Source organism: Nothoprocta perdicaria, unplaced genomic scaffold (genome assembly GCF_003342845.1).
Source record: "Nothoprocta perdicaria isolate Ctin4 unplaced genomic scaffold, notPer1 scaffold_46, whole genome shotgun sequence".
Taxonomy (NCBI): domain Eukaryota; kingdom Metazoa; phylum Chordata; class Aves; order Tinamiformes; family Tinamidae; genus Nothoprocta; species Nothoprocta perdicaria.
In genome coordinates, this window is record NW_020455710.1 from 2777179 (window position 1) to 2793294 (window position 16116).

The 16116-nt window shown below is 37.2% G+C and overlaps 1 protein-coding gene across 1 annotated transcript; it reads left to right on the forward strand.

Annotated features, from left to right (window-relative positions):
- Positions 1 to 535: 535 nt before the first annotated feature.
- ATAD5 (ATPase family, AAA domain containing 5) lies at positions 536 to 14345 on the forward strand. Its single transcript, XM_026046823.1, has 22 exons — positions 536 to 2325; positions 2624 to 2711; positions 3033 to 3194; positions 3504 to 3648; positions 3907 to 3991; positions 4462 to 4643; positions 5371 to 5528; positions 5813 to 5966; positions 6167 to 6460; positions 6785 to 6881; positions 7703 to 7785; positions 7904 to 8049; positions 8154 to 8304; positions 8726 to 8890; positions 9371 to 9489; positions 9898 to 9991; positions 10229 to 10293; positions 10657 to 10837; positions 11301 to 11488; positions 11778 to 12607; positions 13233 to 13397; positions 13565 to 14345. The coding sequence occupies exons 1-22, from the start codon at positions 818 to 820 to the stop codon at positions 13641 to 13643; spliced, it is 5139 nt and encodes a 1712-aa protein (XP_025902608.1). The 5' UTR covers positions 536 to 817; the 3' UTR covers positions 13644 to 14345.
- The last annotated feature ends 1771 nt before the right edge of the window (positions 14346 to 16116 follow it).

The following is a 16116-nucleotide window of genomic DNA, read 5'->3' on the forward strand; positions in this document are numbered from 1 at the left end:
GGGCGCGGGCGGCGGCGGACCCGGGCGGCCTCCCTGCCCGCGGCGGCCCCGCGGACACGGGCGGGCGCGGCGGGTGTTTGGGCTCCGCCTTCCCCAGCGAGCGCCAAAGCTTCGTTCGCGGAGCGCCCTGGGGCGCTTTGCAGGGGTTCCTGGTGGGGCTGCACAAGCGAGCCGCTGATCCGTGAAGTCTGCTCCAATAAACAAGGGAATTGCCCGGTCCTTAGTCTCCTTCCTCACATTGATGAGGAAAAAAAAGTCCGTGCTCCGCTTCGTGAAGTGTTTGGCGGGCTGGTTGTGCAACTGCGCGGGTGTCTCCCTCACGGGTGGGCGCCCACACCCCTGGCAGCACCCTGGGGTGCTGGGGGCAGCTGGGGGGCAACGGGGCTTGCAGAGCCGCCCGGAGGAATCGTCACCACCAGGGCACTGAGCTGCTGGATGTTCCACATTTCCTACTGCTTCGGGTTATTTTGGGGAAAACAAACAAACGTTAAAATTAAACGTTAAAATTAACACCCAACGTTTTCTCTAGCCATGCAAGAAACGTCGAGAGGAAGATGCTTCTGTAAAAACCATCACGAGGTACTTCTCACCATTAGTAAAGCCAGCAGATAAAGTGTTGTCACCACCGAGGCCCAACAATATATTGGGTTATTTTAAAAAGACTTCCCTGACTGAGAGAGCTTCGTCGCCAGTCGTAGCTGGAGAAAATAAAACACAGTTGGAGGGGAATGACAAAGATTGCAACGTACCTTTGAAACTACCTTCAAAGCTGAGGAGGAAAGGGAAGAGAATAAATTTAAATAATCAACTAGGAGAGATGAAGGAATCTGAAAATGATTGTGTAATAGCAATTAATAGTGATGACAGCAGCAGAGAAACAACAGGACCAAGACAAGATGCTAATGATTTTACTGCCACCTCTACTTCAGTTCACCAAAACTGTGCAAAAGAATTAGTAGAAGATGGTCTGCAAAGTGAGAACATCTCAAACAATGTCATGTACAGAAAAAATGCTAAGAAAGTTGGCTCTGAAATAAATGCAGTGAAAAATAGCATAAGAAAATCGAGGAAAAGGAAGCACAAAGTAAATATGGACTTGTCTGAAAGTTTTTCATCTGAAAATCAGATGAATGAAAATCCTAGAAAGGAGCCTAAAGATAAGAAAAAGATGGTATCTCCTAAAATCGAGTGTGAGGTTACTATTAGTGACTCAAGTTTTGAAGCTCAGATGGATGATAAGCCGTCACAGGTAAATGAGAGTGTAATAACTGTGTCATTTGAGGACTTCTTGAAGAGTCAAGGAGAAGATGGTATAGATCATGGTGAAGCAGGCACAAAGCTAACACTGGACAATTCTGTTAGGGCAAATGAAACTGTCAAAACTGATGGCATTAGTGATCCCGAAAAGTGTGAGGAGCAACAGCCCCTGCTTAAAACAGTCACTGTCCTTGCGCAAATTCATTCTGTTCCCCCTAAATTGCCTTCTCTACGTATGGAGCATAAAGCTTCCAGGAAACTAGCTTCCATTTTTTTGAGGCAAAAAGGTTGCGTGGGGGAAAAAGAAAGCAGCCTGCCTCCCTCGGAGAATGAACAAACTGAGCAAACTACTCAGAAAAGAAAATCTAATGTTGTTATTGAGGAAGAGGACTTGGAGTTGGCTGTGCTCGAGACTGCAGGATCAGAATCTTCAAGGTCGAAATGTTCTGCAGAAGAAAGGCATCAGTTTATGAAAGCCTTTCGACAACCACCCTCAGATGTAATAAAAACTGGAGTTAAAAAGGCACCTGGAAAACCAAAACAAACCATTACAAAGCCTTCAAAAGAAGTTATAGAAGGAGGTGCCCTTGCTTCAAATAGGGGATTAGAAAGTGAAATAACAGAAGATTATGTGGACAAGCATTCACCTAGTAGCCCTGAAAACAATAGAACTAAAACCAAAAGAGCTAAAAAGCTTCAGAAAAATGGAAATGGGCAAAAGAAGGCCTTGAAAAGTAAGGAAATAAGTATCTCAAAAACTAATGATCCTAGCAAAGATGCGTGTTCAGAAGCTAATGTTCACACAGAGGACAGTGGCTTAGACGTAAGAGTTTCATCAAGTCCAAAAGTGAATGAGTTAAGGAGGAGTTTAAGAAAAAAGAAAATTGAAACATCCAAAACAGTTACACCAAAAAAAGACAGAATTAAAAATACCCTTTGTGAAAATGAGCTAAGTGATAGTCCTTTACAGACTTCCACACCAAAAGCAAACAAGAAATCCTTGAAGAAAAATAATGTCTATAAGGCTGAGGTGATTACAGTACCATTTGAGGCAAACAGCCCAATAAGGTAATCATTTTGGAATATATTCTGTCTTTTCTTGCAGGTATTTTAGGAGTAAAATATAATAAAATTTGTGGAACACATACTAATGTTGCATGAGTATCAACAATGTTGGATGATAATATGGTGGAACCAGACTTGGCAGTAGAACTGTCCTTGCACCAAAAGGCGAAAAATGATACACCTATAGAAGAGATTTCTTTCTTTCTGTAGCACTGTATTATTTGAAGGCTTTAGGATATGAAATTTTAAGAAACATTTTCCTTGATTAAAAAATAACACAATAACATTTTTCTTTAATTAGAATGAGATTTACACGGATCAATGCAACTAAAAAATTAAATAAAGCTGAAGCAATGAAAAATGAAGAACTTGCAGCCAAAAATATAAAGGTAATCTATGTAACATTGTAAGTGTGTCAGTTACTGTATATATGTAATTGTATTAATGTTCAGTTTTGTGTGATAGTGAAATGAAGTTAATTGGCCTATCCCCTGGTAGGGCTCTCAATTTCTTTTGACAAGTATTTCATTATTCTTGTCTGGATGTTTAGCTTGTTACAGTTTGCTCCTCTTCAGTCTTTCATGTTTTGATATAATGTGCAAATCAGATGCTTTAATGAATATGAAGGATGGTATTAATATATGAAGTGCTTACAGGATATATGGCCATAAATTGCTAGATATTTAACCCATTTTATACTTTGTTCATAGATGAGCTCTACTTCTAAAAATATATCCAAAGCAAAACAGTTGGTCGAAAAAGCAAAGGCCAGACAGCATAATAGAGCCAGGGCTAAGGAAGACTCGATGCCGGTGAGGCGCTCGTCTCGACAGCAGGCTCTTGCTGAAAAGAAAAAGCTACACGACACTGACGTAAGCGCGTGTACTTTTTTTACTGCTTAAATAAGCCACAAAAGTTAGGGGAGTGGAAAAAAAAAAAGTTTCTTGTCCTGCACACGTTTCTGTTAAGGAGTCAAATAAGGTACCTAGAGATTAAAACGCTATGCTAAATAGCAAATAGTAGTGCAAAACTGCCAGACTCGGACTGCAAAGATTGTCCTAATGCAGATCTATAAAACCCAAGTAGTTGTGCTGCGATAGTGAGTGTTTCTCTATTTTATGACAACCTGCATCTCTAGAAGGTGTCTGTCTCACATGTTATTTTGTTCGCTTTTTCTCTAGGAATCGGTAATAATTCTAGATTCAAGCCTGAGTGATATCACTGCTGCAACGCATAGTATGAAGCAGAAACAGAAGAATCTTCGAAACCTCAATGATGTTCTAGGGAAAAAGTCTCAAAATATGAAGGTTACCAAGAACTCAAATGGTAAGTGGATTTTTAGTATTTTCTATTGTGAATTTAAATTCGTGTTTTAAAATGGCCTTACAGTATATTCCTATTTTGTCTTGATAAATAAAATATTCACATAGCCTTTTTATGATATGAATTAGACTGTAGAGGATTTTTTTAATATGTTTCTTTGTGTAGTAGGAGACTACAGAGCGTATTATGATGACAGAAGAAAGTGGAGATGTGTATTGGTGCAATCATAATTCTCTTCCATCCTCCCCTTTTTCTTTTAAGGAAAACCAAGCTGTCCACCTTCATTCCTAGGCAAAAATGTTAAAAAATCTGTGGATGAGCCAATTATAATCTTTGATGAAAGCAGGTCAGTGTTCTAAATTGCAGTTGCTTAATAATTCAAAATATATTTAAGATTGTAAAATTGAGAAACATTAAAATAACCTTGAAATATGTTTATTGAAATGTGCATAAATATTGATGTGTTTATACTGACAAATCAAAAGCTTACAAGCTGCATATCTCTCTTTTTGAAGACTTGCTTCTTTAACTATTATTCTACTATTGTGGATGTTTCAAAACCTAGCTAATGACTAACATAAAACATCCTGAACTTTGTATAAAATACTGAATTAGGAGGATGAATTTCTTTAAAAATCTCTACAAATGCCAAGCTTTAAAATGAAATACGACCTCATTAAAGTTGAATTAATTTTAACAGTTCTCCCAGACTATTTCTTATTTAATGTATAAAGTGAATCTTTCTGAATTCTGCTATACCTCTATGCAGCCGGTAGTTGTATTTACTTTATCCTTAAACTTCTGTTTTCATTAAAGCCAAGATGCATCTGAAAATTCTCAAGATGGAGATCAGTTCAGAGCGAAACGTGAGTTCTTGATGAGTGGTTTGCCAGAGCTACTGAAAAGACAGATTGCGAAGAAGGCAGCGGTGCTGGAAGCTTACTCTGTTGCAAGTTCCTCTTTCAAGACAGTTGTCCATGTGCAGCAGAAAGATGAGTGTAAGCTTTTGTTCATTCATTCATTCATTCAACTTATATAACAGTTTCAAGTAAATCTGTGGGAGATCTGTACAGAAAAGAAGTTGTAAAGCAGAATGTATTATGGAATAATGAATACTTACAAGCTTCCACTATTTATATGCACAACTCTTACACTAAATTGATGTTAGAGTAGTATATACATTTATATGAGTAGGAATACCATATTCTTTATGTGTGATTATATAACTCAGTCTTTCAAGTTCTAATTTGGAGAATAAAGGCCAGGCTAGACTGATTGGGCAGAAACAACTTTTAACAAAGGCCAAATGCTCTTCCAAAGAGCAGCTCATTTTATTCCCTCTAAGTGAGAGAGTTTGCTACAAGCCCATACTACAGGGCATGGTAGAAGGTAGAGCAAGACATAACTGAGGTTATAATTACAAAGCAATCAACAAACAATCCTGGGGAGAACAGCTGCCCTACAGAGAACGAGAGAGGCCACAGGTTGTTATTTAAAGTGAAGAACCTGGGAGCAGCTTACTGGTGAAATAATGTATATACAAGCGTGCAAATTTGTTTTGCTTGTGGGAGGTCAAGTTAGTATAAAAATAGAAAAAGTCAGTGTAATATAAATCAAGCTTGGCTTTGACATGATTAAGCTGTAAATGAAAAAGCATTTATTCCAGTATTAATGTGGGATATTTTGGCTGCCTCTGTTTTGTTAGAAGATTCACTTTTCTTTTAGGTTATCCATTGTGGAAATTGAAATCACCATCGTGTCCTATATTAACTAAACTAAGGAAACTGAATACTGAAGTCACTAATGTCACAAATATCACTATCTCACTTGGTGAATTTTCAACTATGAATACAAAACTATGTGGAAACCCTTCTGCACCTGTGGTTAGTATTTTAAAACTGTTTTTGTTTGTTTGTTTTTGTTTCCATAACAATGAAGAGTAAATTTTTTTTTTGTTACCTATTAGGACTTTTTTAGTTAAAGAAAAAAAAAAAACTGGTTTGATTCAATATCAGCTAGATTTTTTTTGTGATTTGCCCTTTCTGCATCATAACACCAAATGATTTTTTGAGGGCTTTATGTTAGAAGACACCTACCAGTTTTGTCATAAAGTATGAAAAACGGTCATTGCTGGTCAGTATGATTAAATGATTATTCTATATTCTAGTTCTCTAACCAGCGAACAGTTTTTCCTGAAATATTCCGAAAACACTTACTCGATGAGATCATGTTCTCCAACTCCCAATTTCCTGTCAGAAAATACTTCTACAAGCTTCTGAAAAAGCAAGCGGAACAATTGCTTTTTGGAAACAATCTGCAAGGTTAGTAATTTACATAACAAATCCCACTCCCATCAAAACAAACTGTGGTATAAGAAGATGACCTGAAACTTATAGAAATTGGAAATAAACAGGTCCTTCTTTTTAGGTTATTTTGACCAAATTATTTCAAATGTGACTAAAATATATAGCTGTATATAGCTGGATGTAGCTTGAAATTTTAAAAGGATGTTTTCTCTTAGAAAACAACAATAGCACTGTGAAGTCTGAGGTAAATCAAAAGCGCTCTGAGAACTGGAAAGAAGCTAAAAGGAAAAGAAAAGAAACTGAAGACCACAAATCAAAAAGAAGAAAACGAATTGAAGATTCAGTGGCTGAGATGAAATCCAAAGTTGCCAGAAACGTTAGTGCTGCTGTAGGTGGGAAAACAGAAGCAGAGACAGGACTAGCAACATGTGCAGAGGAAAACAAGACCCAGAAGGCAAATGTTGTAAGAGAAGGCGCTGAAGCTTCCTTAGAGCCAAATGTCATTTCAGGTAAGTGTTTCTTGCCTGATTTAAATGTCTTTGTAGTTATTGGTGGTGCTGGACAGTTTCAGGTTCGCTCCAGTGAGTGAACAGAGAAAATGGGGAAATAGGAATAGATTATATAATAAGTGAGCAACATAGAAGTTTTAAAAGATATTCACTATTGTCATTATGACTTTTGTGTCTTTCTAATGAGCGAGCAGTGAAGTGTGCAAGTTCAAGCATAGGAGCTATATAGTAACTATATACTGGATCTTATATGTATCATCTGGTGGCTTTTGTGCTGTTGTTTCCTGCTTTAGTTTTCAAAGTAAATTGATATTTTTTCTGTAGGTGGTGAAAAGGAAGATGTTCTCTGGACAGAAAAGTATCAGCCTCAAGACTCCAGTGAACTTGTAGGGAACAAGAAAGAAATCGAAAAGCTGCACAGGTCAGAAATGCGAGCACAGATCCGTTGTCTTAAATAAGCCCTACTGGGGTATGCTTAAAATGAAACTAACAATTTGATGCTGTGCTTGAATAAGACTTACAGGGTGTGTGTTTGGGGGCCTTTGTTTTGTTTTTTTTCTCTCCAAAAGTTGCCTAAATGAATTGCCAGTTGGTAAGAATGACGTATTGGTCATTGCTTGTGTTGTAGTAATACTTTATAAATGCGTCTGTTTCCAAATAAAAACACACCTGAAATGCTGCATTAGATAACTTCAGTAATTAGCGTCCTTACAATCAGTAAAGCTGATTTTTGTCAAAGTACTGTCTGCTTACTCCACGTGAATGAGAGGTAGCAACTTACCAGTGCTTGTCTGTGCTTCCCTGCAAGTGTCCCCGAGCCCGGCCTCGCTGCTCTGCCTCGGCCACTCACGGTAATTCAGTGCTCAGATCCATCTCATCTGCTCTGCTTCCTGTTGAAGTCCCTGTGTTGCTTTAAGTTATTGTGACCCCTTTGCAGAGCCCTTAATCTCCCTGATCTCCCTGCTAGACAAGGCTTGGCATGAATGACAAAGCGTTCTCTTGCTTGTTACATAATTTGCAAGCTTTCCTACATGTGAACAGATAGAATGGAGAAGAAAGAAAGAATCCTTAAAAAAAAAAAAAAAAAAAAAAAAAAAAACTTTTTTTAATCTGGTGGAATTTGATAAAGTTTGAGAAGGCAAAAGGGTGGATGATCTCTCCTAATTTTACAATATGCTCAGTTTGAACTTGAGTCGCTTTATTGCATAATAGTTTTATTTTTCTGTCCTTTCCTCTTTGTAGTTGGCTAAAAGAATGGAAAAAAAGAGCTGATTGGGAAGAAAAAAGAAATCAGAAAAGGGCAAAGGAGGACAAGGAACATGAAGGTACTGATAGAATAAAATAAAATGCATATATGTTTCTGTTTCTTGTTAATGTTAGTATAAAATAATATCAAGGTAATGGTCCAAAAAATCTTTTTCTTTCTCTTAAATAATTCTGCAGATTCTTTGGACAGTCTTGACTTTAAAGATGATAAATCTGATATTGAGGAAGAGACCAGCCTCTGTAATACTGTTCTGATCACTGGTCCACCAGGAGTGGGGAAAACTGCAGCAGTGTATGCTTGTGCTCAAGAACTTGGTTTTAAGGTCTGTGGAGTCTTTTCAGTGTCATTTTTTAAAATTGTAATTAGCAATATAAAGCAATTGTACAAAAATCTAAATTTTCTTTTATAAATTATATATCGTTACAGATATTTGAAGTTAATGCCTCTTGCCAGCGCAGTGGTAGACAGATACTCTCTCAACTAAAAGAAGCTACTCAGTCTCATCAAGTGGACAAAAAAGGCGTAAATGCACATAAGCCTTGCTTCTTTAACAGCTGTAGCAGTGTCAAGTCACCAAGTAGGTTTCATAGCTATATCTGTCTCCCTTAGAAACTGAATTTCTAAAAGAATTTTTAGACAATAATTCTTTGAAAAAGATGGGAATTTTTTTCTTTATTTTTTGACTACCATAATAATAAATGCTCAGCTGGTTCACACAGCTGCATACCAGATCATTCAATGACTTTCTCAGAATGTCTGACTTCTGTCTTCATCTGTTAAATCTCTAGCAGTAAAGTAAATACTGTGGCAGTTGACTAGACCATGAAACAAAGATTGTTCCCTATTACAGTACAGAGGGAAAAAAAGTAAAATAAGCAGAAGTAGACACGGTAAAACTATACTAAGCTACATACAGGTATTTGCTCTAAATTTGAAGGAGAAATGTCACTCGGAAATTACTTTTAAATCATAAGTTTAATGAAAAACATATCTTGTAGAAAAAATATACTCACCTAAGAAAGCCCTTTCGCCAAGAAGACCTCCACTTTCACCAAGAGGAGCAAAACGAAGCTTACCTCCTAAAACATTGGCCAACTATTTCAAAATTTCTTCTAAACGGAAGAATAATGACGAAATAATACCATCGCAAGAAAAAGTTAAAGGTAGGTATTGCTATTTAATGATCAATTGCCTTCTTTGTGCATATCTGCAAATAAGTGGAAAAATTAGTGGAATTAAGTATACTTATTATACCCTAACAGCCAGTTATGGCTTCTTAAAAATACCTCTGCACTTATCTATGTAGAAAGTGCATCCCATTCCAGTACAGGAGAGTCAACTGGTGCATGGACAAGCAGAGACCGTCAGTATAAAAACTATAAACTCACTTTCATTCTGTCTTGCTTGTTCCAGATGGGGGTGAGATGTTCATTGTGATAGATAGTATATGTGCATACAAAATTACTGCCACAGAATTAAAGGTGCCTTTTTTTTTTTAAGAAGACATCAGAAAACATTATAGGTCACATTTATATTTTACTTTGGTGTAGATTTTCGTAAGTATAAGTAGTTTATACACTAGATGTCTTTTTGAAACCAGTGTTCAGTCTTCCTCTACTGTTAATTTGTTTTGCCATCTGCAGAAAATAATCAGGACTCATGTGAAGAAAAGAAAGATGCTGAAATTAAGTCAGTAAACAAAGAAGTTGAAGGAGGAGAAGACAACAGAAAAAGTGCAACATCTCTCATTCTCTTTGAAGAGGTAAAACCCAGGTGCAATATTGATGTGGGCAATGCATACTTTTTTGTGTTAAAAATAAACACCTAACGCTTTCCTCTGAGGCTTCTAGGCAAATTCAAATGCAAGGCTTCTCAATGTTTTAGAAATGAATTTGGTGCTTAATTACATCATCCTTTTGATATATATTTTTTTAAAATCAGATTTGCACAAATTTATCACTGATCATTATTTTTACAAACATATTTTAAAGATGAAGACACTGACAAGTAGACCTTGCCTGGAGCATGTTTACTATCTTGGCCCACATATATTCAAAAATTTATATTTTTAAAAGCCTTAGTCTGTAGTTCATGGTGTCTGACTGCATTCATAGCTTGTACCCAATGTTGAAACTATTGGTGTTTGGTATTTCTGTTGTGTTTTCTATAGGTAGATATAATATTTGATGAAGATGCAGGGTTTCTCAATGCAATAAAGACATTCATGGCAACTGCAAAGAGGCCTGTAGTTCTTACTACTAATGGTGAGTAGGATTTGTTTCAGTAATTAGACTTTCAAGACAGTAGAGCGTATTTGAATAGAATGATTTAAATAATAATGGTCAAGTGCAGCTCCTGAATGTAAAATGCAATGAATCTGGAAACATAAAAGGAGTTTGTTGGTGTTCAAACAAAGATGCTTCAACTGGCTGCTTTAATGATTAAAGGAAATTAGTTTTGAATGCAACTTCATGGCAATTAACTGATATCTCTTTATGTAGATCCAACATTTAGTTTAATGTTTGATGGCTATTTTGAAGAAATCAACTTTAGAACCCCTTCCTTGGTAAGTCTGTGTTTGAAAATGCATGTACATCCCTAGTGAGTATTTGTCACTTAATCTAAGATGGGAACTTAAGTGTTGACGTAAGTTTATATCCACTTTATACCTATTTTATTGTAAAACTACTTTTTTCATAATCATTTAGTATTTTTATATTTATGAAATAGAATAAACACATCACAACTCAGTTTTCAGTATGAAGTAATTTATTTCTGCTCTTCTACAGAAGTTTTAATATAACTGTAATCCATTTTGATGTACTGTACTAGAAGGAAAAATGTATTCCACAAATTTATACAACTATTTGTGCAGCTTATGTCTGGATGGATAAGATTTGTTTTTCAGCGGTCTTTGTCTTTTGTTCAGGTAAATGCTGCTAGCTATCTGCAAGTGCTGTGTCTGGCTGAAAATCTGCGAACAGATGTGAAAGATTTGGCTGCTTTGTTAACCACCAATAACTGTGATATCAGACAAAGTGTTCTCTTCTTACAATTTTGGATTAGAAGTGGAGGTGGATATTTGAAAGAGAAACATTTGGCACTCCATGGTACGTTGATGTAATTTAAAGGATTAGGTTGTCCATCTTAGCGTGTATTTGGTTAAATCAAATGAGTCTTAGACATGTATGAGTAGTTGATAATTTTAAGATACTTAACACACACAATAATAAATAAATGTTTATTTTAGTTTGGTTTTTCTGTTTCAAAATCTTGTTTTATTTATTTTTATATATATAAAAAAAATATATACATATGTTTGATTTACTTGTTTGATTTACTTTTACATCTAAAGTATGAAAATGATGGATAGTATTTTTATCTTCCATTTCTCTTCTGCCAGAGTGGGGAGCCCGTAGTCAGCTCAGAGTTTGCTGGTTTTTAGTCATCTAATGAGTTATAGCCAAGAAGATAATTGTTGATAACAAGAAATTGAGGCAAAAAAGGGAAAAAAATCAACTATTTTGTGATGCACCTTTTACTTTTCAAGTAAAGCATGTTATCTTTGTGCAGGAGGAGATGAGACAAGTAAGACAGATGAAGTGCTTAATTCTGAAAAAACTACTGATTCCAAGACTGATTCTTCTCAAGCTGATACAGATCTCTGGGAGATTCCGAAATGTGATACAGGCTGTGTGGAAACATTGCTTGGCCTAAAGAATATCTTGTTGCCTTCAGAAGACTTGTTTACATTTCTTCAGGTACTTTTATAGTTGGATAGCAAATACTTTGACTAATTACCATGCATATGTTCAGATAATTGCTGTTATGGATACCATCTTACAAGAAAATGATTTGGGACAAAAAAAAAAGTTGTAGAAATTGATATCCTATAGCGATTAATGCAAAATGGGACAGCTTTCTTCAAGCAAACAGTCCCTTGCCTTATACTCATAAAGCTAAAAAAAGAAGACTTCATGTAATAACACTTTTTTCCAAAAGAAAAACAGAATTTATCAATATTTTTTCCTCACAATTACTATTTTACAGCACAAAATCACAACCATGGATGACTGGAATAAATTGATACGGCTTCTCACAGAATTCCAGATGAAGAAAGTGGATTTTATATATAGTAACCTTGAATTTATTCTTCCGTTGCCAGTGCATTTTCTTCCAAAACAGTCCGAGACCTCTAACCCTATACTACTTGAAAGGACTACTGTAGTTTCTTCAAATAACAAAACTATTAATAGTTCTTGCACTGGGAAAAGCAGCGCTGGAAAAAAGGCTAAAAAGATAAAGAACCAGAAAAGGCTTGATATACTGGATGACAGTGATTTATTTGATACTGGACTCAACTACTCGGCTGAATTTATAACTTTGCCATCAGATACTCCTATATCATGTATTGAGGAAAACAAAGAGGAGTTAAAATTGATGGATAAAGAAGAAAAAACGGAAATTAAAAGAAAAACAAGTGAGAAGAGCTGTGCGGTTGTCTTTCAGTGTCTGAATTCACTGACTGAATTTGTGGAGAACATGTCATTTTTAGATTGCTGTATAAACACTAATACCAAGGAACCACTGGAGTTTTCTAAAGATGAAGGGTTTAATTGGACAAATGGCAAAATCAAAAATGGTCTTTCGGATGAATTCAGTGTAGAAAATACTGATTGGTGGTGTTTCCAGAGCTGTAGTGAACTCAAGGCAACTATTGAAGCTCTCAGTTTTTACAAATGTTCTCATAATATTTCAAAAGACTTGGAGGCCTCTTTGGGTGCCAGTAAAACACCCAAAAGTGAGGAGCTTGATGGACTTGTGTTACCTCTTTCAAACACGAGAAATCATGTGTCCTTCAGCCAGGCAGCTGATTCAAGGTAAGACCTTGCTGTTATTTCCTGGAATTCAGTACAGCTCCTTGTGTAGGGAACAGCGAGTTTCGGATACTACATGTCCACATTCATGCCACTGTGAATGTTTTTGTTACATCTCAGAACACTGAAAAACATGGTTTAGCAGCATTAAAGTGATCTGTTTGGCAAAATGGGTCTGACTGAGCAAGCATATGACCAAGTTCAGCCAATATGTTACGAGTAAAACCTTGCCCTCGGCGCCTACGCTGCAGTGCATTGGTTGGGTTTTGCCATTGAGGCAAATACGAGTCACGCTTTTAAAGACAACAGATGCTTTGGGGGACCTCGTCTGACAGATACACTAGAGCTTACATACGTAAGGACTCAATGGTAAAGATTAGTCTCTGTAATTAAGCTCAGAGAGCTGAAGGAACCAATGACCGTCCCTAATGTTTCTGTCCCCAACCTGCAGCCTTTGTGATGCTGTATAACAGCGTGCAGTAAGTCTTGGGTGTCTAGTACAGTGCAAAGATTTTGGCACATCTGTGTCTCCTAACAGAGTTTTAAGGAAGTGGATTTGATATTAAGGATATAAAATGTTTTAAATGTTCTTGAACAAGAAACAATAAGAATTCCTTCTCCATTTTAGCATTCACAAGAAAGCACAGAAGAGGCAGGAAGTCATCAGAACTGTGTTTTCCAGAACGCCTTTAAACCTGGGTAATAAACAAGCCAGCATAGTCGAATATCTCCCAACTCTTCGCAATATCTGTAGGTCTGAGAAGCTTAAAGAGCAAGGAAAAACTAAAAGAAGGTAGGTCTTGTTTTTCCCTAAATGCTACAGAGTGGTTAAGAATTATAGTAAAATAAAATACTTTTGAAAAGAAAGATGAATATTTGCTTCTCTAAGCACTGAGAATCTTGCCTAGAATTTGGAAATATCTTTATCTTCCTGTATTTACTGTGGCTTTTCTTTTTTAGGTTCTTGCATTATCTTGAAGGAATTCATCTTGAAATATCCAGACAAACAATAAACAGCCTGTCTTTTGAATTCCCTTGAAATGGCTAAGAGCAGGATTACTCTGTGTGAATGATTCTGATAGTGGTACCTCACCATAGCTTGAGTTTCTTTTTCTTTTCTCACACATTATTGTATATTCAGAGCTGTTTGTATATTAAATTTCTATAAATATTTAAAATAATGTATATACCTGCTGTCATGATACTGCTTTTCACAGCTGAAATGTGGTTTTTGGTGCTTGTCCAGTGTGTTTAGAGTACTAAATGCACAGACTAATCAGGACTACTTCATATTTGTGTCATGTGGCAAGAAGTGCTTCTGTGATGAGCGGCTGGCACAACTTTCCTTATAAGCTTATTTTTCCAGGGAAACCGCTTCACTATGATAGACCTTCTGAATTTGCACGTAAGTGCTGAATAACCAGTATAAGAGGATAAGAAGAATGTCAACTTCTAAAACCAAGTCTTGTTTCACTGTAACAACGGGGTAACAGTCACTGCAAAGCGTGTGCCTTAATGTACATACACTTGTATACAGTGGTTTCAGTTCATTCACTGTTTACAGCTGTCAGACTTTCATATTAATTGGTTAAAGTAGTAGGGAAATGATGACTTCAGCTCAAGAGGGACTCAAACATTAGCCAAGATTTTGTAAATAACAATTTTACCAGTGTTACTTTGCATTCAGTAATATTTAATTACTTCTAATCTTGTATATTCTATTTTTATACTGCATTTTGCATTTCACAAGACTTCGATCTGACTATTTGTGATCGAAGCTGTTTTTATATAAATAAATTTGTGAGATTTTGCTATAATTCTGAATATTTCTGATGTATAAAGACTTTTAAAATATTTTTCAGTCCATAAAAACTATTTTAAATATTTTTTCTTTTTAACTGGAACTACTTAACCATTTGCTTTATGATCTTGGTTACAATTGGACTGTTCTTTCTCAAACTGAGTATGAGATGGAATGGGGCCATGCAGAGGCACAGCAATTCCCTTGTGCTTCTGTAATAATAAGGGAGGTCATTTTCTAGTAACCTCTGTTCTCATTTTTTTGTATTCTTTATATCTTAAAAGATGTTCAGAATGAATGAAAAAATATTTATGAACAGCAGTAAATTATTTTAAGCTTTTGCATAGTAGATAGTTTTCTTTGTAGCTTTGTCTTTCAATAGCCCACATGCCCAGTGAGAGTGAACTAAAGTGATGGCGATTAAATCTGCACAAATTTATATAGTGGTCTAAGTGATTCCTGTACAGTTTTGTTTTTTTAAGTGAAAATAAAAACTACTTCTATACTCCTTTTTAAAGGCAATCTTAATCTAGCTAGGTTATAAGGGAGAGTGACCTAATACTTCATACTTCTACAGCTGGTTTCCTCTCTGTTAGAAAGTATGTAGATAATGTAAACACAAAGTAGAAAGCAGGGGGAGGCAAGTTGATTCCTTTCAGAGCCCATTCTGTGGTTCTAAAGAGTTTTGCATGAGAATTTCTTCTCTTTTCTCCGTAGCCTCTCCCAGGCATGGTGCTGGCAAGCACCCGACTGCAAGGTACGGCAGAAGCGAGTGTTTCACTTCCTCAGGATAAGATAGGAGCAACTCTTCATTTCTGTGCAATGAGAATGAACATGCACTTTATCTTTTACTTAAGCAGTCCATTTGTCATTTGTCAATTTAAGATAAAGTTCATCAGGACCAGGAATTGAAAAAAAAAAAAATAAAAAACTCAGACTCCTGGGACTGAGCAAAGTACCTGGAAAGGAAAGAAAATCTATGCTTGAGCCCTAGCTCAACAAAAACATTTAGTGAAGCTTCTCCCCCTTGCAAAATAGCTATTATCATACACATTACATTTTATGGGGAGGGCAAGAACAGCACATGTTAAACGAGCAAAGCAGCCTCTGGCACGGGACAATTAAGGACACCTTAGAGGCCGGTATACAATGGGTAAGAGCAGAAAGATGCACTTTGATACAGAGGTTTGAACAATGTTCTATCCCAAGCTCTGCTGCTGCTCTGTAACTTCCTCTCCTGTCTTTACCAGAGGCAGAGGGTCATTATTTCTTACACCATGTTCTTCCTTTTGTGGCTTGACCCTATTCTGGTTTTTGTCAGCCCCAAACTGGCAGCTGCTTTTGATCAAAGGGAGCCCGGGCCATTTTACAGCAACACAACCACCCTCCCCCGTGCTCCTTTTTGCCTAAAATGAAAGTTTTAACTAAAACCCCCTCTGTACCATTTTGTACATCGTCAGGCCCTTGGAGAGGTCGGTACACGCTGCCTCCTACGTGCCCAGCGCGGGGCTGCCGGCCCGGAGCACCGGCGGCGGCGGAACCTCCGTCCCGCCTTCCCGCAGCGCGCGGGCGGCGCCGCCGCTTCCCGCGCTCGAGCCGGGGCCGTTACGGGCCGGGCCGGGCTGCGGCACCGCCAGGGGGCGGCCCCGGGGGCCGGCAGCGGGAGCGGGTCCTTCCCCTCCCCGTCCCGCCGCTCGCTCCGGTTCCTCAT